Source organism: Choloepus didactylus, chromosome 3 (assembly GCF_015220235.1).
Source record: "Choloepus didactylus isolate mChoDid1 chromosome 3, mChoDid1.pri, whole genome shotgun sequence".
In the NCBI taxonomy this organism is placed as follows: Eukaryota; Metazoa; Chordata; class Mammalia; order Pilosa; family Megalonychidae; genus Choloepus; species Choloepus didactylus.
The window spans coordinates 2286729-2312875 of record NC_051309.1 but is presented as its reverse complement, the minus strand read 5'-3'; the positions used below and the strand labels follow the sequence as shown (position 1 = coordinate 2312875).

At 41.3% G+C, this 26147-nt stretch overlaps 1 protein-coding gene across 5 annotated transcripts in view; it reads left to right on the top strand.

Moving 5' to 3' along the window:
* Positions 1–26147, top strand: part of POLN (DNA polymerase nu) — a 237108-nt gene that overhangs the window by 59250 nt on the left and 151711 nt on the right. For 2 of the 5 annotated variants that reach the window (XM_037829257.1, XM_037829261.1), the window contains 2 exons: positions 8213–8296; positions 8625–8720. The exons of 2 other annotated variants lie outside the window; for them this stretch is intronic. In XM_037829257.1, the coding sequence (XP_037685185.1) occupies positions 8213–8296; positions 8625–8720 (180 nt within the window). The remainder of the gene's footprint in view (positions 1–8212; positions 8297–8624; positions 8721–26147) is intronic. One more of the 5 variants, XM_037829258.1, reaches the window with a different exon arrangement.

Sequence of the window (26147 nt, the reverse complement as noted above, 5' to 3'; positions counted from 1 at the left end):
GAGAATTTCTTCTGGCAACAAGCTCTCTTAGTTTTTCTTCATCTGACAAGCTCTCTTAGTTTTTTTTCATCTGAGAGTGTCTTGATTTCCCCTTAATTCTGGAAAGATATTTTCATTTTGTATTCCTTGAAGATATTTCACTTATTAGGAGATTCTTGGTTGACATTTCTTTCTTACAGTACTTGAAGAATATTGTTTATATATATATATATATATATGTATGTATATATGTAACATATGAGAATTCTGCTGCTGTTATTTTTCTCTGGCTGCTTTCAAGATTTTTTTCTTTGTCTTAGTTTCAGAGTTTAATTATGTTGTGTCTCAGTGTGGATTTGTTTGAGTTTATCCTGTTTGGGATTGGGTCATCTTGATTCTGTAGGTTTATTTTTCTTCCCAATTTTGGGAATTTTGCAGCCATTATTTCTTTGAATACTTTTTTAGTTCTGCCTATTTCTCCTCTCCTTCTGGGACCCTGGTGACATGAATATTAGATCTTTTTTTATAGTTCCAAAGGTCCTTTAGGCTGTGTTCATTTTTTTTTTAGTCTATTTTTCTCTTGGTTGTTCAGATCTGAGGATTTCCATTGTTCTACATTCCAGCTGACTGATTCTTATCTGTGTCTCCACTCAGCTGTTGAGCCCATCCAATGAGATTTTTACTTCAGTGATTGTAGTTTTCAATTCTAAAATTTCCATTTGGCTCTTCTTTATATCTTCCATTCCTTTACTGAGGCTAATTTTTCATTTGTTTCAAGCACATTTGTAATTGCTCACTGAAGCATTTTTATTACGATTGCTTTAAAATCTTCATCATATAATTCTAAGATCTCTGTCATCTCAGGGTTGGCATCCATTGATTTGACTGTCCTTTTCTCATTTACCTTTCAGTCTTCCTGGCTCTGGTATGATAAGTGATTTTCAATTGAACATGGACATTTTCATATTATATTGAGACTCTGGATCTTTTTAAAGTCTTCTGCTTTAACGGGCTGTTTTGGACACTGCTCCAGTAGAGGAAGGAAAGATACCACTTTGTTGCTGCCAGGTGGAGGTGGAGATCCAGGTTCCCATCTCGGCCTCCACTGATACCTGGGGGGTGGCCCGTTGTTACTCCTGGGCAGGGGTGGCCTCTGCTCTGCGGGTGGTGGTGAGAGTCCTGACTTTCCACGTGTCCGAGGGAGAGGAAGGCGCACCGTGTTACTGCTGGGTGGGGAGGAAGTCCAGGCGCTCCACAGGTCTCCACTGACAAGTTTCGGAGCCAGACGTCTCAGATGGGTTGGCAGGGCTGCATTAATTCTGGAGGCTGTAGAAGAGAATCCATTTCCTTGCCTTTTCCAGCTTTGAGAGGCTGCCCACAGTTCATGGCTCATGGCCTTCTTCTACCTTCCAAGCCAACAATCACCTCACTCTAACCTCTGCTTCCTTCATCACATCTTCAGTATTTTTTTATATTTACGCAATATTTACCCTTTCTGCTACTTATTCCTTCCTGAAGTTTTGTGCTTCCATCTGGGATTATTTTCTTTAAGCTGAAGAAGTGTGTCCATTGGATGTTAGGTGTATAAGGGTAGGTAACTGGTCTTTTTAGTCCACAGGTCTCTGGATCTCAAGGAGTCACAATTGAGAAAACTCAGCTATGTCCAGACTTGATTGTGTGACTGGGCAGTCCTAGGAGTGCTGAGTGTACACAGGAATCACTGGGGCCAGAGGGGAGACTTGTCAGCTGTTAGGTGCCAGCCCTAGTGAATCACTCCTGTATCCAGGCTGTCCAGTCCCTTCCACCAGGCCCTGGTCTCAGCCCTGTGATTTGCTTGGGCATCAGCAGATGGGCTGCACTTGCTCTTTGGGGCTTGCCCTCTTCCAACTTTGCCACCTTGTTAAGAAGCCCAGACTAGCCAGCTGGAGACCTGCGACTCAGCTGACGGCCAGAACCAACCAGACAGGAGTGAGGCATCAGAGACCATCTGGTGCTGGTCAGGCCCCTCGATGTGGCACAGTCAAGGCCAGTAGCCCAGGCACCCGGCTGATCCCTCTCTGAGTGGCTGCCGCACAGAAAAGGGAACAAATGGAGGGTGGGTGTCGGGGAGTGGTTTGTGAGGCAGCGGTGGTAACTTATAACCTTCTGGCTCTGGCCTCCTTTCTCAGATGGAGCACTTTTAGTCCCTGTCTCTCAGCACAACCTAGCCCCAGTGGATCTTCTGGACCTGGCACACCCTGGGCTTTGGCCTCAGCTCTGCTCACTGCCTTGGACTTATCTTTAGTTCTGCCCCATTGAGAAGTTTATTTATTTATTTTTGAGCCTATGTCTTTTTGTGTTTCTCTTGTTTATACTTTATCCATTATTGCTATGTGTTTAACATAAGGAATGCATTAAAGTGTGAACTTACTGTGTCATGTTAACTGCAAGCCCACGTTCCCTCTTAAAATTGCTGAATTTAAACACTTTGTTATGGAATTGTTTTGTTTTCTAAAGTATGACTTATTCCTGAAGGGATTCATTATCTATCATTTAATGCTTTGTTCCTTGTATTACCCTTTTATTATTTTGTTTAAAAGTTTTGGCATACTTTTACTGAGGTGATAGTTTCTGGATTCTTCTTTTTCCTCAGATATTATATGTTTTATTGTATTTGTCCCTCTCCTAGTTTCTCTGGACCGTAGTTGTAACTTTTTTCAGAATTTCAGCCAAAAGGCCATTCTCATCCACTGAAGAATAGGAAGGAAATGTCGAGAGAACCTCAGATGGCGGCTAGGTGAGACAGGGCAAAAAAACACCTGCGTGAAAAATACTAGATAAAAAACAGAAAGTGACCCAGAACACCAGTTCCAGCGATGCACCAGCTGGACAAGGTCTGCTAAAACCACAGGGACTGTGCGTTTGGTGAAATCGGGAGTCTGCATTCTGAAACGAGTGAGTGAGCCTGCTGAAAGTCCCGCGGCCGCGCTGCGATGTGGGGATACTGAGGGTTGGCATTTGGAGATGGACTAGTTCTTTAAAAAAAAAAAAAACAAAAAACCCAGGTGTGGCTGCGGTTAAGATGGTGATAACCGCACAGTGAAGCATGGCAGGAGCAGGTTGTGCCAACCTCTCGGTGTCTGGCATGGAGGATAGCCTGCTGCTGATTGCCTCAGGGCCAGCGGGGCAGAGGGGAGAGCCAAAAGGAGAAAGAAACCACATGGTTTGCAGCCGGCTCCCTGGCATGCTGGCGACACTCCTGCCCGGGGCCGGAACCACAGCCTAGAGCCGCGCCAGGAAGCCCAGTCTGACAGGGAGTGTATCCCACGGTTGCATGCACACGCCACAATATCGGCCGTGGACAGTGGCCTTGGGTGCACCCACAGCTAGTTGTCCCAGAGCTGGGAAGGTGGAGCTTTGCAAAAAGGCGGGGGGTAGGGTTGAGACGCCCCATTCAGCCATTTTTGCATCAGGCTGGGAGCGCCCCTGCACGGCCCGGCAGCCTGGGGCTTCCCTTGAGGGACAGCACGCACCTGTGACATAGCACAGCCTTCCCTCAGCAGAGGTCCTCGAAGATCACAGCTGAGAAGGGGCCCCGCTTGGAAATCCCAGGGACCCTACGTCAGTGCTGGGGACTTGTGGGTCAGCAGCACAGAAAATCTGTAGCAAGACTGAAATGAAGGCTTAGACTCTTGCAGCAGCCTTGAATCTCTGGGAACACCTGGGAGGTTTGAATATTAAAGCTGCACTGCCTCCCTAACCACCCAGACACACGCTCCACATTCAGGGTGGACAGCACCAACAACACACCCAAACTGAGTGCACCATTGAACCCCACAAGAATCATTTCCCCACACACCATGAAGACAAAGTTGGGGAGAACTGTCTTGAGGGGAATAGGCGACTCGCAGATGCCATCTGCTAGTTTGTTAATGACAGTGTACACCACCAAGTTGTAGATCTGAAAAATTAGATTGGTATTTTTTATAACTTGAAAGAACCCTGTCAAGCAAAGCAAATGCCAAAAGGCCAAAAACAACAGAAAATCTTAAAGCATATAATAAAACCAGACAATATGGAGAACCCAATCCCAAACACCCAAATCAAAATATCAGAAGAGACACAGTACTTGGCACAATTAATCAAAGAACTACAGTCAAAGAATGAGAGCATGGCACAGGATATAAAGGACATGAAGAAGAACATGGCACAGGATATAAAAGACATAAAGAAGACCCTAGAAGAGCATAAAGAAGAAATTGCAAGAGTAAATAAAAAAATAGAAGATCTTATGGAAATAAAAGAAACTGTTGGCCAAATTAAAAAGACTCTGGATACTCATAATACAAGATTAGAGGAAGTTTAACAACGACTCAGTGTCCTAGAGTGTCCACGGAAGAGAAAATGAAAGAACAAAAGAAAGAATGGAGAAAAAAATTGGAAAACTCTAAATGGATCTCAGGGATATGATAGATAAAATAAAACATCCAAATTTAAGACTCATTGGTGTCCCAGAAGGGGAAGAGAAGGGTAAAGGTCTAGAAAGAGTATTCAAAGAAATTGTTGGGGAAAACTTCCCCAACCTTCTACACAATATAAATACACAAAGCATAAATGCCCAGTGAACTCCAAATAGAATAAATCCAAATTTATGTCTGAGACATATTCTGATCAGACTGTCAAATACTGAAGAGAAGGAGCAAGTTCTGAAAACAGCAAGAGAAAAGCAATTCACCACATACAAAGGAAACAACATAAGACTAAGTTTTGACTACTCAGCGGCCACCATGGAGGCGAGAAGGCAGTGGCATGACATATTTAAAATTGTGAGAGAGAAAAATTTCCAACCAAGAATACTTTATCCAGCAAAACTCTCTTTCAAATTTGAGGGGGAGCTTAAATTTTTCACAGACAAACAAATGCTGAGAGACTTTGCCAATAAAAGACCTGCCCTACTTCGGATACTAAAGGGAGCCCTACCAACAGAGAAACAAAGAAAGGAGAGAGAGACATAGAGAATTCTGACCAGACCTATATAGAACCTCACATCCCAAATCACCAGGACACTCATTTTTCTCTAGTGATCACGGATCTTTCTCCAGAAGGGACCATAAGCTGGGACATAAAACAAGCCTCAATAAATTAAAAAAAAGACAAAAAAAAAAACAATTGAATATATTCAAAGCACATTCTCTGACCACAATGGAAAACAAATAGAAGTCAATAATTTTTGGTTTGTAACTCCACTATTTACTTCCTACAGGATATAAAATACATAAACTCTAATGACAAATCAGTGGTTTTGGACTCAATGTAAAATATGTAATTTTTGACCAGAACTATATAAAGGTGGGGGAATGGAGGAGTATAGGAACATAGTTTATGGGTCCTATTGAAGTTAAGTTGGTATTAAAGAAAACCAAGATTGTTATGGATTTAAGAGGTTATATTTAAGCCCCACAGTAAACACAAAGAAATTACCAGAGAATATGACCATAGAGATGAAAAGTAGAGTATGGGCTGTGAGAAGTGGGGGAAGGGGCAATGGGGAGTTAAGAAATGAGTGTAGGGTTGCTGTTTGAGGTGAAGGGAAATTTCTAGTAATGGGTGGTGGGAAGGTGATAGCATTACAACATTCTAAATGTGATTAATCCCACTAATGGAATGCTAGGGAGGGGGTGGAATGGGAAGATTTAGGCTGTATATATGTTTCCACAATTGAAAAAAAAAAAGAAAGGCAGTCTAGATGACAATTGAATGCCAAGGATGATCCTGGATGGGATCTGAGGATGGAGGACAGGAGGCTCAAAGGGACACAGTTGGGACATAAGAAAAAGAAAAAAAGGAAATATAGAGTGTAAGCTTTGTATCAATGTTGAATTTCTTGAACTTCTTAGCTGTGCTTAATGGGGGTGCATAAAAGAATGTTCTTGTTCATGGGAATTGTATATGTGAATTATAGTGTTTGTTCAAGGATGTGTGCAGCTTGCTCTCATGTTCAGAAGACAGAGCAATAGATGATGGATGATAGATAGGGAGGGAGGGAAAGAAAGAAATGGCAGTGTGACAGCATGTTAAAGTTGGTGGATCAGGGTATCGGGAGAGGGGGATCAGGGTATTCTGTGTATGGGTTTTGTATTGTTTTTGCAGCTGTTCCTGTAACTTTTAATTTATTTCAAAATAAAATTAAAAAAAAAAAAGGAAATGTTTCACCACAGAGTTGGTTGATTTCATGTTTGCTTTTTTCCATTTTTAAATTCATTTTTATTGTGATATATTCACACACCATATAATCATCCAAAGTGTACAATCAGTTGTTCACAGTACCATCATATAGGTGTGCATTCATCACCCCAATCTATTTTTTGAACATTTTCCTTGTACTAGAAAAAGTGAAAAAAAAAAAATGAAAGTAAAAAAGAACACCCAAATTATTGCCCCCACCCTATTTTTCATTTAGTTTTTTGTCACCATTTTTCTACTCATCCATCCATACACTGTATAAAGGGAGTGCGATCCACAATCACACTTGTCACCCCTTGTAAGCTACATTGTTATACAATTGCCTTCAAGAGTTAAGGCTACTGGGTTGGAGTTTGATAGTTTCAGGTATTTATTTCTAGCTGTTTCATTGCACTAAAACCTAAAGAGGTTTTCTATATTGTACGTAAGAGTGCCCATCAGAGTGACCTCTTGACTCCATTTGAATTCTCTCTGCCACTGAAATTTTATTTCATTTTGCATCCCCCTTTTGGTCAAGAAGATGTTCTCCATTCCACGATGCCAGGTCCAGATTCATCCCCGGGAGTCATATCCTGCATTGCCAGGGAGATTTCCATCCCTGGGAGTCAGGTCCCCCGTAGTGGGGAGGGCAGTGAGTTCACCTGCCAAGGTGGCTTAGCTAGAGAGAGAGGGCCACATCTGAGCAACAAAGAGGCACTCAAGGGGAGACTCTTAAGCACAATTATATGCAGGTTTAGCCTCTCCTTTACAGTGATGAGTTCCGTAAGGGCAAGTGCCAAGAAAGAGGGCTCAGTATACCAAACTGCTAGTCCTCAGTGTTTGTGAGAACATCAGCAACAATTCAAGTGAGGAAGCCCAACACCTCTGCATTTCTCCCCAGCTCCTCAGGGGAGTCCTGCATATATATTTTTATTCTCTGCCCAAATTACTTTGGGATGTGTCGCTATTTCACACTCAGCTATGCAAACCTACCAGGTCTCACTTCCTATTGAAAGTTCCATGTAATTATGGTATTTGAACAAACTGAATGAGTTAAATTGTTTAGGAAATATAGCTCTTGCACCAACTAACCATCTCTTCCCTTGGTCTCACATGGAATTTGAGGTTTTAAAATGCAGTCAGTATTGTCCTTTACTCTTTGGCCCAACTTGCCCTAGTCCTAACCACATCTGCTTCATTCATATCTCTAGTTGAAGTCTGGATTCTTTTTCTGCTTTTTTAACAGTTGCTATATGTTCTAATACTGACATTCATATCTGCCAAGTTCTAGCTCTGAGTTTCAGATGTCACACAGATACCAAAAGTTCCAGGGATCGATCAGGTTGCTTTTTCCTTTTGAAATTGTTTTTTAAAACTCCTGCTCTTATTCTACCTTTCTTCTACCAAGATGGGGAGGGGCTCTGCCCAGCCCTGTATGTATCAGCTGTGGTGGGGAAGGCCTTCATGGGGTGTGTTTTGGTCTTTTCACCTGGACCATCCCCAGCTCCCCACCCCTTGACCTGGGCTGTTGTCCCAGTTCAGGCCAGGTGCAGTTTTCCAGAACTTTGTCCACTTGTTTTCCCTGTGGACCACTGCCTCAGTGAGGGGCAGGTGCCTCTCACCATCACTGTGGTCGCTGTCCAGTCTGGCCCTTGGGGCAGTTTGTGGAAGCTTTGAAGTTTGATGTTGGGTCCCTTTTGTAGTCTTTTCTAGTGGATGTTTGGAAGTTTGATGTTGGATCTCTTTTCTAGTGGTAATGTTGCTGGAGAATTCATTCTTCTCTGTTTTGGTGCATGATTTACTATTTTTATTTCTTTCACTTAGTTTCCTTTGGTTTGGGAGAGAGTGATTCTATGCGCTGGAGCATTCTACCATGAGTCAAAAATATGTATTTTAATGTCTATTTTGGTAAATTGTAGGTTATTTTTATTTTATTAAGAGCTTTGTGCTAAGAGTTATGTGATGAACACATTAATTAATTTTAAATTGAGAAGGTTAATAATGAGATTAATTTTGTTTATGACATTCACAGTCTCGTCTCAAGGAATTGGAACAAGAAGCCCATTTTGTTGCAGGAGAACAGTTTCTTATAACGAGTAGTAATCAGCTTCGAGAGGTAAAGCTATTTTTGGTTCTTTCATAAAATATATTTCTTATTCAAAGATTAGAGGGAGATTGTACTCTGCTTTTATAAATATCATTTCATGTTGATTATCTGAAAAGTATGCAAGTTGTTTATGTTCTCTCACAAGGAATGAGCACATTGAGGTGTATGATATCAGAGCCATTAAATCGAAGAAAAATGCTAGATCAGAATTTGAGCATTTTGTAATGTCTAATCAGTTGTGTCTTTTTTGGTTGGTTCCTTTAACTCTGCCACAGTAATGTTTGGTTTCTTTCAAATCTGGAAATCTCTCATCATGTGTAAATGGCTTTCATTGAAGATTTTATTTGGCAAGTTAAAGCTACACCTGCTATGTGAAAGGAAGTCTCTTCCCAAAACTGTGCTGCAGAAACACCTGTCCACTTCAGAAGCCATGGTAAGGTTGAAAATTATTCTTTCTCTTCTGGTATAACCCATCTGCAGCACACGTGGCCAGACTCTTAGGCCTGAGGGACAGCTGCTCCTCACACTTGAAACTGTCCTACCCCAGGAAGAGTTAATTGTGCCATTTCCCCTGAGGGGAGAGGTGTGGCTCTGCCCACCCCCAGACTGCTCTCCTGGTTATGAACCAAGGAAGGAGGCAGACACTGAAGCAGTTAATAGGCATGATTTCCTGCAAAAGATAATTTGGTGGAATTTTGTCTTGAAAACTGCCTTCTTGCAAATCCAGTCACGGCCTCTTTGTTTCAGGCCCCAGCAAGTGACTAGAAATGGGAAACGTTGTCAGTCTGCTCCTGTCCCCACTCCACATTTATTTTAGAGAATTTTAACTACCCTTTTCTTGAGAGAAATAAACACTTGAAAAGACAGGAGTAGGGAAATTCTACTCTGTTAGAATGGTGGGGTATAAATAGATATTCAGAAGCTAGGAGGTAGTATTGCTAAAAGCATGCAGGGTGGAAACAGGTGGATGTTATTGTGCTGAAAGCCACCAGTAAAGGGTCCAAATTGGCCCCATCTACCTCTTGACTTTATGGGGAGAGGAAGGTGTTCTAGATGCCCTCCCTGTCCACGTCACCTCTCCAAGCACTACACGTTTCCTGCTTACCTGAATCCTTTGATGACAGCTTCGAGTCCCCAGCCCTGGCGGAGGCCCCGTCCGCTGACCCCCCCTCGTCTCTGGCCTCCGTTGTTCTCGGTCAGCGTGTGCTGAGTGGGTGGAGGACCCTGCAGACTGATGGTTCCCCCGGAGGGATTTGAAGCTGACCTCTTCCAACCTGTTCTCCCGGTTTTCTTCATCTCGGTGAATAGTCCACCTCCACCCAGGCAAGAGAGAGTAGTGGCCAGGGTCACCACAGGTCACCAGGGTCTCCCTGCAAGGTTTGGCCAAATTACTTGACTTCTCTGTGCCTCCATTTCCTGATCCATAAAAGAAAGATAATGATAGTACTTTCCTTACTGGAATACTGGAGTATTGTGAGGATTCCATGAGTATATGTGTATACATGTGTATAAAACTGTACTTAGGACAACGCCTGATGTAAACTCTCAAAAATCAATAAATATTGGCTCTTGGTATTAACTGCTCCACTCCAAAAACCTAGGAGTCATCCTTGACTTTCTCTTAACTCCACCCCACAGCAAGGTTTATTATCTCTACTGTTCTAGTTTGCTAATGCTGCTGGGATGCAAAACACCAGAGACGGATTGGCTTGTAATAATTGGAGTTTATTTGGTTACATAGTTACAGTCTTAAGGCCATAAAGTGTCCAAGGTAATGCATCAACAATTGGGTACCTTCACTGGATGTTGGCCAGTGGTGTCTGGAAACCCTCTGTTAGCTGTGAGGGCACGTGGCGGGCATTTGCTACAAAGTTCTGGTTTCAAAATGGCTTTCACCCAGGACGTTCCTCTCTAGGCTGCAGTTCCTCAAAAATGTCACTCTTAGTTGCTCTTGGGAAATTTGTCCTCTCTTAGCTTCTCTGGAGCAAGAGTCTGCTTTCAACGGCCATCTTCAAGTGTCTCTCATGTGCAGCTCCTGTGCTTTCTTCGGAGTGTCCCTCTTGGCTGTAGCTCCTCTTCAAAATGTCACTCACAGCTGCACTGAGTTCCCTCTGTCCATTAGCTTATTTGTGTGGCTCCAGTGACTCAACTTAGACCCACCCCAAATGGGCGGAGCAACACCTCCATGGAAATTATCCAGTCAGAGTCATCACCCACAGCTGGCTGGGGCACATTCCAAAAAAACACTCAAAGAATTACAGGCTAATCAACACTGATAATGTCTGCCCACACAAGATTACATCAAAGATAATGGGGTTTGGGGGACACAATATATTCAAACTGGCACATCTACTTATAAAATATCTTGAGTTTGCCTACTTCTCTCCATCTTCATTGTCACCGCCTTGGTCTTCTCTCACTTCAATCACTTCAGAAACCTCCTGACTAGTCCCCTGGCTTCTAGTCTCACTCATGCTAGTCGTTCCTCACACTCAGGCAGAGACCTTTAAAAAACATTAGGATATGATGGCAGAGTAAGATGCTTCAGGGCTCTGTCCCCACACAGAAGCTTTGACCAGCCAGCAAGAACTGGCGGAAACATCTTTCTCAGTGCTCTAGAAAACAGCTGAAGAACTACAGTAATAGGGCAAGCACTAAGTCAAGAAAAAGGCTACTTAAAAGCAGTTGTATCTTGTGGCATCCTGGCCAGCCTCTCCCCCATACCTCCCCAGCTCAGCAGAGCCAGCCCATGCTTCCTGTGCGGATCCCTGGTCCCAGCTCCAGAGGGAGCAGAGCAACCCTCGTGCACACACTGGGAACATATATGTCTGGCCCAATCTGTCTGATGGTGGCCTGAGGGACTCAACATCCCAGAACTTGTCCTGTGTAGAGGGCATCTCACAGAGCTCTCCTACGGAACGCTGAGAGAGCAGTGGTGCTGCCTGGGACAAGGGACTGTTGGCTGTAGGACATGCAGTGCAGTGACCGGGACCATGAGGAAACTGTTTCCTAGGGAAGAGGGGACACTTGAAACTGTAAATGGAGGAGTTCCTGGGGCCACACACACACACCCAAGACAACACTCAAGCTCAGTAAGGACCAGGGAGGCCCCTGCGCTTTGGCCTGGAGCTGTTCTCCAAACTCATTGTTTGGATAAGCCCTGAGGGAGAGCACTGCACAGGTCAACATGCGAAGACCGGGAGAGATGTTTTCTTTCTTTCCTCCCCCTTTTTTACTCTTATTTCCTGGCATTCAAGCAAAGCTCTGTCATAATACTAGCTGAATACAAACTTAAGGAACAGACTCCTCAGAGTCTAAATTCCAGCAATAACGCATTAAATATCCAGGTTTCAACAAACATTACAAAACATAAAAAATAAATAAATAAATAAGAAGTGATGGCCCAGGCAGAAGTGAAGTTTAAAGCATTAGAAACTATTAATGAGGAGGCTCAGACCTGGGACAAACCAGGCAAAGAGTTTAAAAAATGGTCCTAAATGTGCTCAAAGGGCTAAAGGAAAACATGAACAAAGAAATAAATCAGGAAAATGATAAATGAACATAAAGAAAATATCAATAGAGAGAAGGAAATTATGGAAAGGATCCACACAGAGCTGAAGACCAAAGTAACAGAAATAAAAGAATTCATTAGAGGGGTTCATCCACTGATTGCAGCTGGCAGAAGAATCAGTGAACTTGAAGATAAGACTATTGATACCATGTAGTCCAAGGAGCAGAAAGAAGAAAGAATGAAGAAAAGTAAACAGAGCTTGAGGAACCTGTGGGATACTGTCAAGCATACTAATAGACACATTGTGGGCATCTCAGAAGGAGAAGAAAGAGAGAAGGGGATAGAATATTCAAAGAAATAATGGCTGAAAACTTCCCAAATTTAATGAAGAGCATGAATATACACATCCAAGACACTCGAACTCCAAGCAGGGTAAACCCACATAGACCAACACCACAGCATCTTATAATCAAACTGATGAATGCCTAAGATAAAGAGAGAATTCTGAAAACTGCTAGAGAGAAGCAATGTGTTGCCTTTAAGGGAGCATCAATAAGATCAAGTGCCAATTTCTCATCGGAAACCATGGAGGAAAGAAGGCAGTGGAATGACATATAGAAAGTGCTGAAAGCAAAAAATGCCAGCCAAGAATTCTATATCTGGAAAAATTGTCTTTGAAATATGAGGGAGAGATTAAGACATTCCCAGATAAACAAAAGCTGAGGGAGTTCATCACCACTAGTCTGGCCCTACAAGAGATGCTAAAGAGAGATCTGCAAGTTGAAAGGAAAGGACAACAGGCAAGAGATCAAAGCTGCATGAAGAAATAAAGCTCTCTGATGAGGGTAACTACATGGGTGAATATAAATACCAGTACTACTGAATTTTTGGTTTATAACTCCACTTTTTACTACCTACAGGATCTAAAAGGCAAATGCATAAAATGTAAGGATAAATCAGTGGTTTGGGCTTCACAGTGTTTAAGGACATACACACAGAGTATGTGGCAAGAACCACATAAAGCTGGGGGTATAGGAACATAGTTTGTGTATACCATTGAAATTAAGTTGGTATCAAAGCAAATGAGATTGTTACAGATTTAGGATGAAAAATTTAAGCCCCATGGTAACTACAAAGAAAATATCAAAGAATATGTAAACTCATAAAATCAGAAAGTAAAGTACAGGTTACCAGGGGTGGGGGAGCAGAGGGAATGGGGAGTTAATGCATAATGGGTATAAGATTTCTGTTTGGGAAGATGGGAAATTTTAGTAATGGAAAGCGGTGAGGGTACTGCATTGTTGTGGTGTGATTGGGAGTGGCTGAGATAGGAAAATTTATGTTGTATATATGTTCCCACAATTCTTGACACTGATAACTACATTAGGAAGTGTTCGTGGCAGAATTAAATGTTCAAGAAGCATGATGTACACAACCTACACTCAAGTGTTCAGAAAGTAGATAGAGGAAGGAAGGAAGGAAGGAAGGCAGGAAGGTAGGTAGAAAGGAAGATAGGTGTGGCAAACTTGGGGGATCTGGTTGTCTGAGGGTGGAGGAAGGGGTATGTTGGAGTTCCCTGCATGGGGTTTATATTGTTTTTGTAACTGTCCTATAAGTTTGAAAGTTTTTCAAATAAAAAAGTTTTAAAAAAACAACAGTAGTACAACCATGTTAGTGTCTGATTAAGGCTTCCGGTGGCTTCCCATTACGCTTAGAATAAACGCTTTCGAGCTCCTTCTCTGCCCCGTGGCACTCTGCTCCCTTCCTTGCTCCCGGTACCTGCCGCCCAGCCTCCTGCCTTGAGCTGGCACGTGCTGGCTGCCACCCTGGGTCACTGCACAGGCTGTGATTGCCTCAGTCCGGAACACTCTTCCCACGGACTTTGCCCAGCTGGCTTCCGGCTATCTAAATATTGTTTTCAGAAAGCCTTTCTTTGGTCCTCGAACTATAGTAAGGCCCCCAGTTGCTACCTGTCTTCACCCTGATTTATTTTCTGCACAGAACTTACCTCATTGTCTCAAGTTACCTCGGTGATTTGTTTATTCCACTAGAGTGTAGGTTGCTAGAGGTTGGAGACCTCATTTGACTTGGTCACTGCTTCCCCAGAGCCAGAGCGGCCTAGAGCTGGCACATGTCAGAACCTGCATACCTGTTGCTGTTTGCTCCCTGGACACCGGGGCAGTGGGGGGCTCTGGGGAACAGAATTCCATCTTTTTTGGGAAACTCTCCTGGATTTCAGCACCTCACCTTCCTTCCCTGAATTGCACTGTTTGTTTTCCTTAAAAGGTTAGCTGCACAGTAGCTATGGGCAGTAGGCCTTGGAGTTACAGCAATAAGAGATACCTATGAAAGTCAAACATTTCCTGCTCTGGTCTGCACTTGAGTTGTGAGGGATCTTGGGCTATTATTGCCACAAGCGTGATTTATTTTCTGTGCTGGCACCAGCTGGCAGTATTGTCTTTTTCTTCACTGATCCTTTAGTTATTCTGGGCAACCAATAGTGTAAGAAAGGAGATATAACTCTTGGCTGTTTTGATGTGTTTTCTTTTAGACAGAATTAAGACAATTTGACCTTAATTTTTTTCCCACAAAGACATAGTCAACATAAATCACTTTAGCCTTACTCTCTTATTTAACTTTTATTCTGTGCATTTAAAAACTGTTAGCTTTTATTAGCTAATATGTACCCTTCATTCTCGGTTCAAAATTAAGGCTCCTTCCCTCTGCTTTCCTCCATCCTCCCATTTCCCTTCCCAGAGGGGGCCGTATGGCAGTTTTATTCTACATCTTCTCCCAGAATTACTACCTGTGCATCCAACTATATCAAATACATATCCTTTTATCATACAAGTGGTATCGCATAATCGCATCTTGCTTTTTCATTTAATTTGGAGAAGTATAATTATTAAAGTTGCCTTATTCTTTTGGCAACTTTTGTTGTTTGACCTTGTAAAGATAAATATCCCTTTCTAGTCTCAAACTCATTTAAATAAACAGAAGATTGTCAATGAGAGGCTCAGAAGTAATTGTTGGAAATTACCTTCCTTCTCAAATGTCTCTCTTTCAGCCCTCACCTTTTTACCCTAAAATTTTTTTATTTCATGCTTCTCAAATTAAAATCACAATATATGGTTAACAGTAGAAAGTGTACCAAGCCCAGGTGGTCCTCCCTGCCCCTCCCCCACTGCCAGGCCCTGAGGTGACTGGCACTAACAGTCAGGCTGTGTCCCCTGTCCCTCCCCAGCTCCTCCTCACCTGCACGAGGACTGCACCTCTGCAGACACACTAGAGTTGCTGGTGTGTAGCAAACCGAGAGGTCCCATGTGTGTGATCTTTAGTTTGTCTTTATACTTGAAAATGTGTCATGAAAAGTCTGACAAGACAGGAGATAGAGATCTCCCTTTCCAACTTTTTTCCCTAGGTTTCACACACAGACCTATTCATCATAAAAGGGAGCAGTTTTTACATTTTCATGTACTTTTTTCTGTTTCCTCCAGCAGTTCTCTCTCCTCTCTCCAGTCCCTCAGTTTTCCCTCTTTGTTGGCTTGATCCTATTAGCCAGCACGTTTCCTTGACTTCACATCACTTCAGCTACCTGCACCCAGAGGAGGGCCCTTTTAAAATCCAAGTCAGATGGCATCACTGCTTAAAATTCTCCAGTGGCTTCCATTTCCCTCAGGGTCAAGGCCTAAAGGTGCCAGTGGTGTCCCTGTGCTCTCCCTTTCTCTCCTTCACCCTCCCTCGGCTGCACCGCTCTTCCGCCTTCTGCCCAGGCCCTCGGAGGCTGCCCCCTCTGCCTCCTGCCCACTTCCCCAGGGCTGCCTCCTTGCTGCCTTCGGCCCTGTCCCAGGCTGCCTTCCCCGAGCAACCTCGCTCACATGCGCCCCTCCACCCCACCCAGCCCCTCTGCCCACCTCCTGCCTGCTCATTTTTCTCCCTGGTGTTACCATGACCGGATGAACTGGTGTAGATGTTTTGCACATGTACTTGCTCACACAGCTCTCCCAACCAGATTTAAACTCTCGAAGGGCAAGAGCTTTATTTTATTCGTGGGGTATTCCCAGAGCCTAGAAATTCCTAGGGCATCTTGGAGGCTCCGTAAATTTTGACTCCCTCAAGTTTTTTTTTTTTTAATTCATTTTTATTGAGATATATTCACATACCATGCAGTCATACAAAGCGTACATTCAGTTGTTCACCGTACCTCACCAAAATTGATTTTTGAACATTTTCATTACCACAGACACAAAAATAATAAGAATAAAAATTAAAGTGAAAAAGAACAATTAAAGTAAAAAAGAACACTGGGTGCCCTGTGTTTTTTTTTTTTTTTCATCTCCATGTTTCTACTCATCCATCCATACACTGGACAAAGGGGAGTGTGGTCCATATGGCTTTCCCAATCACATTGTCACCCTTCATAAGCAACATTTTTATACAGTTGTCTTCAAGATTCATGGATTCTGGGTTGCAGTTTGATAGTTTCAGGTATTTACTGCTAGCTATTCCAATTCATTAGAACATAAAAAGAGTTGTCTGTATTGTGCATTTAAGAGTGCCCACCAGAGTGACCTCTTGGCTCCTTTTGGAATCTCTCAGCCACTGAAGCTTATTTCATTTCCTTTCACATCCCCCTTTTGGTCAAGATGTTCTCCATCCCACGATGCTGGGTCTAGATTCCTCCCCGGGAGTCATATTCCACATTGCCAGGGAGAGTGACTCCCCTGGGTGTCAGACACCATGTAGTGGGGAGGGCAGTGATTTCACCTTTCAAGTTGGCTTAGCTAGAGAGAGAGGGCCACATCTGAGCAACAAAGAGGCATTCGAGAGGAGGCTCTTAGGCACAATTATAGGGAGGCCTAGCCTCCTGTGCTGGTTTGAATGTATTATGTACCCCAGAAAAAGCCATATTCTTTGATGCAATCTTGTGGGGCAGACATAATAGTGGGGATTAAGTTGGAAAGTTTGGATTAGGTTGTTTGCATGGAGATGCGCCCCGCCCAACTGTGGATGATAACTGATGGGATATTTCCATGGAAGCGTGGCCCCACCCATTCAAGGTGGGCCTTGATCAGTGGAGCCATATAAACGTGCTGACTCAAAGAGACTGAACGGAGTGCAGCTGTGAGTGACGTTTTGAAGAAGAGCAAGCTTGCTAGAGAGGAATGTCCTGGGAGAAGGCCATTTTGAAACCAGAACTTTGGAGCAGACGCCAGCCACGTGCCTTCCCAGCTAACAGAGGTTTTCCGGACGCCATCGGCCATCCTCCAGTGAAGGTACTTGATTACTGATGTTTTACCTTGGACACTTTATGGCCTTAAGACTGTAACTGTATAGCCAAATAAACCCCCTTTTTATAAAAGCCAGTCCATCTCTGGTGTTTTGCATTCTGCAGCATTAGCAAACTAGGACACCTCCCTTTGCAGCATCAGTCTACCCAAGGGCAAGTCCTGTGATAGGGGGCTCAGCCCATCAAACCACCAGTCCCCTATGTCTGTGAGCACATCAGCGACCATCAAGGTGGGGAAGCCCAACACCCCTGCATTCTCCACCAGCTCCTCAAGGGAGCTTTGCATATTTTTCATTGTTTTTTTTTTTAATTAACTCTTTTTTTAAATTAACTATATAAAAAACAAAAAACAAAAAATACAATAAGAAAACATTTCAAACAAACCATAATAAGAAAAAGACAATTAACGTAAAATAACTACTTTACTTCCAACATGTTCCTACTCTACCCCAAGAAAATAATCTAATATTTCAACATTTCTGTGAACTTGTTCCTACCATACCCATCAGAAATTAACAAAGCATAGTCATTCCTGGGCATTCCCAGAACGTTAAATTTACCCATTATAGCTTATCTGTTCTTATTGGGTTATCGTTCCATCTTCATTAAATTGCTCTCCATTGCCAGTTCACCTACATTGTACATTATAAACCATTTATTTTACATTTTTCAATGTTCACATTAGTAGTAGCATATAATATTTGTTTTTGTAACTGGGTTGATTTCGCTCAGCATTATGTCTTCAAGGTTCATGCATGTTGTCATATGTTTAAGAACATCGTTCCTTCTTACTGCCACGTAGTATTCCATTGTGTGTATATAATACATTTTATTTATCCACTCATCTGTTGAAGGACATTTGGGTTGTTTCCACCTCTTGGCAATTGTGAATAATGCTGCTGTTGACATTGGTGTGCAGATATCTGTTCGTGTCACTGCTTTCAGATCTTCCGGGTATATACCGAGAAGTGCAATCGCTGGATCGAAGGGTAACTCTATATCTAGTTTTCTAAGGAACTGCCAGACTGACTTCCAGAGTGGCTGAACCAACAATGAATAAGAGTTCCAATTTCTCCACATCCTCTCCAACATTTGTAGTTTCCTGTTTGTTTAATGGCAGGCATTCTAATTGGTGTGAGATGGTATCTCATTGTGGTCTTAATTTGCATCTCTCTAATAGCTAGTGAAGCTGAACATTTTTTCATGTGTTTCTTGGCCATTTGTACTTTTTCTTCAGAAAACTGTCTTTTCGTGTCTTTTGCCCATTTTATAATTGGGCTGTCTGTATATTGTCATTGAGTTGTAGGATTTCTTTATATATGCTAGTTATCAGTGTTTTGTCAGATACATGGTTTCCAAAAATTTTTTCCCATTGAGTTGGCTGCCTCTTCACCTTTTTGACAAATTCCTTTGAGGTACAGAAACTTCTAAGCTTGAGGAGTTCCCATTTACCTATTTTTTCTTTTGTTGATTGTGCTTTGGTTGTAAGGTCTAGGAAATGGCCGCCTAATACAAGGTCTTGAAGATGTTTCCCTACATTATCTTCTAGGAATTTTATGGTACTTTTTTTTTATATTGAGATCTTTGATCCACTTTGAGTTAATTTTTGTGTAGAAAGTGAGGTAGGGGTCCTCCTTCATTATTTTGGATATGGATATCCAACTCTCCCAGCCCCATTTGTTGAAAAGACTGTTATGTCCCTGTTCAGTGGCTTTGGGGGCCTTATCAAAGATCAGTCGGCCATAGATCTGGGGGTCTATCTCCAAATTCTCAATTCTATTCCATTGATCAATATGTCTATCTTTGTGCCAGTACCATGCTGTTTTGACAACTGTGGCTTTATAATAAGCTTCAAAGTCAGGGAGTGTAAACCCTCCCACTACGTTTTTCTTTTTTAAGTGTCTTTAGCAATTCACTGCGTCTTCCCTTTCCAAATAAATTTGATAACTAGCTTTTCCAAGTCTGCAAAGTAGGTTGTTGGAATTTTGATTGGGATTGTATTGAATCTGTAGATAAGTTTGGGTAGAATTGACATCTTAATGACATTTAGCCTTCCTATCCATGAATGTGGAATATTTTGCCATCTTTTAAGGTCCCTTTCTATTTCTTTTAGTACAGTTATGTAATTTTCTTTCTATAGGTCTTTTACATCTTTGGTTAAGTTTATTCCTAGGTACTTGATTTTTTCAGTTGCTATTGGAAATGGTATCTTTTTCTTGAGTGTCTCTTCAGTTTGTTCATTTCTAGCATATAGAAACATTTCTGACTTATGTGCATTAATCTTGTATCCCACTACTTTGCTAAATTTGTTTATTAGCTCTAGTAGCTGTATCGTCGATGTCTCAGGGTTTTCCAGATATAAGATCATATCATCTGCAAGTAATAACAGTTTTACTTCTTCCTTTACCAATTTGGATGGCTTTTATTTCTTTGTCTTGCCGGATTGCCCTGGCTAGCACTTCTAGCACAATGTTGAGTAACAGTGGTGACAGCGGGCATCCTTGTCTCGTTTCTGATCTTAGAAGGAAGGCTTTCAGTCTTCACTATTGAGTATTATGCTGGCTGTGGGTTTTTCATATATGCTCTTTATCATATTGAGGAAGTTTCCTTCAATTCCTACCTTTTGAAGAGTTTCTATCAAAAAGGGATGTTGGATTTTGTCGAATGCTTTTTCAGCATCTATTGAGATGATCATTTGATTTTTCTCTTTTGATTTGTTAATGTGCTGTAATACATTGATTTGATTTTCTTATGTTGAACCATCCTTGCATGCCTGGAATGAATCCCACTTGGTTATGATGTATGATTTTTTTAATGTGTCTTTGGATTCGATTTGCAAGTATTTTGTTGAGAATTTTTGCATCTGTATTCATTAGGGAGATTGGCCTGTAGTTTTCCTTTTTTGTGGGATCTTTGGCTGGTTTTGGTATTAGATTGATGTTAGCTTCATAATATGTGTTAGGTAGTGTTCCATTTTCTTCTTTGTTTTGAAAGAGTTTAAATAAGATTGGTGTCAGTTCTTTTTGGAAAGTTTGGTAGAATTCCCCTGTGAAGCCATCTGGCCCTGGGCATTTATTTGTGAGAAGCTTTTTGATGACTGACTGGATCTCTTTGCTTGTGATGGGTTGGTTGAGGTCTTCTATTTCTTCTCTGGTCAGTCTAGGTTGTTCATATGTTCCCAGGAAATTGTCCATTTCCTCTACATTATCCAGTTTGTTGGCATATAGTTGTTCATGGTATCCTCTTATAATTTTTTAAATTTCTTCAGGATCCCCAGTAATGTCACCTTTTTCATTCATTATTTTGTTTATATGGGTCTTCTCTCTTTGATTTTGTCAGTCTAGCTAGGGGCTTGTCAATCTTGTTGATCTTCTCAAAGAACCAACTTCTGGTGTTATTTATTCTATTTTTTTGTTGTTGTTCTCTATGTCATTTATTTCTGCTTTAATCCTTGTTATTTCTTTTCTTCTACTTGGTTTAGAATTGGTTTGCTGTTCGTTTTCTAGTTCTTCAGTTGCTCCATTAGTTCTTTGATTTTAGCTCTTTCTTCATTTTTAATGTATGAGTTTAGTGCTATAAATTTCCCTCCCAGTACCACTTTTGCTGCATCCCATAGGTTATGATATGTTGTGTTCTCATCTTCATTTGCTTCTATATATTTAGCAATTTCTCTTGCTATTTCTTCTTTAACCCACTGATTGTTTAGGAGCGTGTTGTGTAACCTCCAGGCCTTTGTGTATTTTCTAAGTCTCTGATGGTTGTTGACTTCTAATTGTATTCCATTGTGGTCAGAGAATGTGCTTTGAAAATTTTCAAATTTTTGAAATTTATTGAGGCTTGTTTTATGTCCCAGCATATGATCTATTCTGGAGAAAGTTACATGAGCACTAGAGAAGAATGTGTATCCTGGTGATCTGGGATGTAATGTTCTATATATGTCTGTTAAATCCAATTCATTTATCAGATTGTTTAGGTTTTGTGTTTCCTTATTGGTCTTCTGTCTGGTTGATCTATCTATAGGAGAGAGTGATGTGTTGAAGTCTCCCACAATTATTGTGGAAACATCAATTGCTTTCTGTAGTTTTGCCAGTGTTTGTCTTATGTATTTTGTGGCACCTTGATTGGGTGCATAGACAATTATGATTGTTATTTCTTCTTGTTGAATTGCCCCTTTTATTAGTATGTAGTGGCCTTCTTTGTCTCTCATAACATCCTTGCATTTCAAGTCTATTTTATCTGAGATTAATATTGCTTCTCCTGCTTTCTTTTGGCTGTAGCTTGCATGAAATATTTTTTCCATCCTTTCACTTTCAATTTCTTTGTGTCCGTGTGTCTAAGATGAGTCTCTTGTATGCAACATATTGATGGTTCATTTTTTTTTATCCATTCTGCCAATCTGTATCTTTTAATTGGGGAATTCAATCCGTTTACATTCAGTGTTATTACTGTGAAGGCATTTCTTAAATCAACCCTCCTATCCTTTGGTTTATGTTTGTCAGATATATTTTTTTCCCTCTCTCTCTTAATGTCCTTTAATATACCCATACTGAATCTCTTCTCCATATCTGTCTCTCCTTTCTTTGTTTTTCTGTTGGTAGGGTTCTCTTTAGTATCTCAAGTAGGGCAGGTCTCTTGTTAGCAAATTCTCTCAGCATTTGTTTGTCTGTGAAAAATTTAAGCTCTCTCTCAAATTTGAAGGAGAGCTTTGCTGGATAAAGAATTCTTGGCTGGCAATTTTTCTCTCTCAGAATTTTAAATGTCATGCCACTGCCTTCTTGCCTCCATTCTGGCTACTGAGTAGTCACTACTTAGTCTTATGCTGTTTCCTTTGTAAGTGGTGAATTGCTTTTCTCTTTTTGCTTTCAGAACTTGCTCCTTTTCTTCCGTATTTGGCAATATGATTAGACTATGTCTCGGAGTGGGTTTATTTGGATTTATTCTATTTGGAGTTTGCTTGGCATTTATGATTAGTGTATTTATGGTGTTTAGAAGATTTGGGAAGTTTTCCCCAACAATTTCTTTGAATACTCCTCCTACACCTTTACCCTTCTCTTCCCATTCTGAAACACCAATGAGTTTTATATTTGGATGTTTTATATTATCTATCATATGCCTGAGGTCCATTTCTGTTTTTTCGATTTTTTCCCCATTCTTTCTCTTGTTCTTTCATTTTCTGTTCTGTCGTCCTCAAGGTCACTGGTTTGCTGTTCAGCTTCCTCCAGTCTTGTACTATGAGTATCCAGAATCTTTTAAATTTGGGCGACAGTTTCTTTTATTTCCATAAGATCACCTATTTTTTTTATTTACTCTTGCAATTTCTTCTTTATGCTCTTCTAGGGTCTTCTTCATATCCTTCATGTGCCATGCTCTCATTGTTTACGTTAGTTCTTTGATTCATTTCTCCAAGTACTGTGTCTAATCTGATCTTTTGATTTGGGTTTTTTGGTTTGGGTTATCCATATCGTCTGGTTTTTTCAAATGTTTTAAAATTTTCTGTTGTTTTTGGCCTCTTGGCATTTGCTTAACTTGATAGGGTTCTTTTAGGATATGTAGACTGATTCAAACACTTATCTCTAGTTTGTCAGATCTACAGCTTGGTGGTGTACACTTTCTCTAACTAACCAGCAGGTGGTATCCACAAGCCACCTATTCCCCTCCAGCCGGTTCTCCCCAACTTTGTGGTGAGTGGGGCTGTGAGTCTTTTGGGGTCCAATTGGTGCACCAAGTTTGCATCCTCAAGTATTGATATGTAGTAGTTTTCTGATTGTTTAATTCCAAATATTTTCTCATTTCTATTAAAAGTCTTCTTTGACCATTGAGTTGCATTTGAGTTGAGGGAGTTTTGAATTTTCCAAATGTATGGGGGCTTTCTAGATATTTTGTGTTAGTTTATAAATTAAGGTGTGTGGTCAGAAAACATGATCTGTATGTTAATTTTCTGATGGTCTTGGTTGTGGCCATGCCCACGGTCAGTTTTCACAGATGTCCCATGTGACTGCAGAGCTTCTGCCTCTCAGCTGTGGGGGGCTATGTCCTCTGTACCTGGGGCATCATGCTGCCGAGTTCCTCCCCTGTGGATTCCTGTGAGGGGCAAGTGGGAATTCCTCTGCTCTAGAAACAGGAGGCGAGGGGGTGGGCACGAGTGTCCCTCCTTGACCACATCCCTAAGGAGGCTCTGACATTTACTCTCCAGTGAAATCCCATTTTCTCTTGTATGTCTAGGGGTTCAAATGCTGGAAGGGTGATCTGGATGGGGGATCAGGAATGCTGTGGTATGGGGCTGTTTCTTCAATGGAGTCATTCAGGCAGCCTTGGCCAACCACTCATCTTCTCTGAATTTCAGCTGGAAAAGGGGGGAGTTGCTGAAGACACCCCAGCGTGCCGAGCTGACATATCACAGGTCGCTCCAGTGGGCATCATCAAGTACTGACTGGAAGGCCTGTCGTCTCCAGGCATCTGACAGGTGCTGCCCGTGGCTTGGAGTGCAGGCGGAGGATGTCGTAGAGCAAGACAGTGTCTCCCCTGTTTCATCCAAAAGACAGTCGCTGCAGCCCTGGCTCTGGGCCCAACTGCTCATGCCTTAGTGGGAGAGCTCCTTTGCATCATAGAATGCATATTCTAACAAAGAAAGAGTCGGTGAGCAAGTAAACACGCCAGTGAACTTACAACTACAAATGGGATCTGAACCACAAAGAGAAATGCAGGAGCCTGTGAAACAGATTATATTGAGCAGTCAGGAAAAACTCTGAAGAAATGCTGTGTAAACTGAAGCTTCAACTTAAGGAACTGCCTGTGTAAAGAATGGGGAATCAGGCTTTTGAATGGGGAGGGGCTTGGCTGCTCAGGTGTCTGGGGCTGGAGCATCATGACGAACAGGGAGAAAGATATGTTTTATGATGGAGACATGAACTTGGAAGTTGTCAGCCAATTTTCATTTGAGTCTCCTTGGGATAGTGGTTCTTTACACTGGCTCACATTAGAAGCCCCTGGGAACTTTGGGACCACCATGATTCCAGGGCCTGCTACTGATCCACCAGATCGGGATCCCTAGGTTGTGTGACCCAATCATGGGCAGAATTTTTTAAGCTCCCCAGGTGATTCTAATATGCAGCCAGCATTGATAGCCACTGATGTAGGGAAAGAGTGTGGCTAGAGAACAGAAGAAGCCCAGAACCAACCCTTGAGAAGCTGACCTTGAGAGGGCAGAGAAAGGAGATGCCAACGAAACTACAGAGAGGCCAAAGAATAAGAGAACAGGAGAATGCAGTGTTGGGGAGCTGACAAAGAGTGTTCAATAAAGCTCACAGACTGCAGCCAGCAACACTACTCTGCTCCCATTGATAAGTTTTTTGTTTGATCAAACACTGAATTCTGGTCAGGTGTTCTCAGACTGCTCAGATCAAGATCTGCAGGGAGACTGTTGGTTAGAAAGTTATTTTGTGAGTAAGAAATTGAAATACAGTTAGTTGATCTTATGCAATTTTCTTGTATAAGTATTTTGATGCTCTTTCATCCCCCTAGGGATAGCTTTTCTAAGAAACTGCAGTTCTGTATTATACTGAGTCAAGATTCTTTCCCACTGGGAAGTGCCTGGGTCCAAGGGTGCCAGTATTAATTCTCTTTTTTATGTTTCTATGGTTGGCCAAGACTGTTTTTTCCTCAGTCTCTATTCAAACAGGGAGCAATACAATTCATTGTTTTATACTAGTAATTAAAATCATATAATCAGTTCTCCCCAAATAGATATATAGATTCAAAACAATCCTAAATTATGTCCTGGCAGGTGTTTTTTTAATTGGCAGGGTGATTCCCAAATCTATATGGAAATGCAAACAACTAAAAAGAGACAAGATAATCTTGGGGAAAAATCATTCTTGGAGGATTTAAGCATTGGGGTGTCAAAGACTAATTATAAAGGAATAGGAATTACTAGGAATTAATTAAGCAATATCATGCAGAGTTGACTCAAAGATAAGCAAACAGACCAATAGAACAGGATGGAGAATCCAAAAACATCTGCATATGCATACGTAAAACGCACAGTCTGTGACAAAGGAGGCACTGCAAAGCAGCAGGTGAGGAAAGGTTGTTTTATTTTTAATTTTTTTTATATAAATGATACTGGTTCAGTGCATCTTGACTCTAATTTCACATTGTACACAAAAATAAATTCCCAATGAGTTGTATATCTAAATGTAGAAAATAAAATAATAAAGATTGTAGTAGATTTCATGAGAGAATATCTTCAGGACCTTGAGGTAGGTAAAAATTCTTAAGCAGGGCACAAAAAGCACCAACCTAAAATAAAAAGAATAAGTTGGGTGACAGTAAAATTAAGAAGGTATGTTCATGAAAAGACACTGTTAAACATGTGAAAAAAAGCAAGAAGCCACAGAGTGGGAGAAGATATTTTCAATAAATATAAGTGACAAGCATACAAACAAAAATTCTGTCCAAAATAACCAATTTCTACAAATGAAGAAGGAAAAGACCAAGAAACCAATTTTTTAAATGGGCCAAAGACTTGAATGGTGGTTTGACGAAAGAGGATAAACAATTGGTTAATAAATGTGTGAATAGCTTCCAACATCAATAAAATGGCTAAAACTGAAGCTAACAATACCAAGCATTGGCAAAAATATGGAGCAGTTGGAACATTCATGCATTGTTGATGTGGATATAAATTGGTACATTTATTTTGGAGAACTGTCTGACAGTATCTCTACTAAAGTTGACCCAGCAGCTTCACAGATTTTTATGAATATATTCAACAGAACTGTGTACATATGTAAACTGAAACCTATGTATCAGAATGTTCATAGTATGCTATTCAGCTAGCCCTAAACTGGAAACAACCCGGATATTCATTGATAGTGGAATGGACAAGTAATTGTGACACATTCATACAATTTAATACTATACAGCAATATAAATAAATCAAGTATTTCTTCATGCAACATTGCTGAACTTTAAAACCATAATGTTGGGCAAAAGAATTCATACACAAAGAGTACCTACCCTGTGATTCCATTGTTAAAAAGTTGAAAAACAGGAAAAAA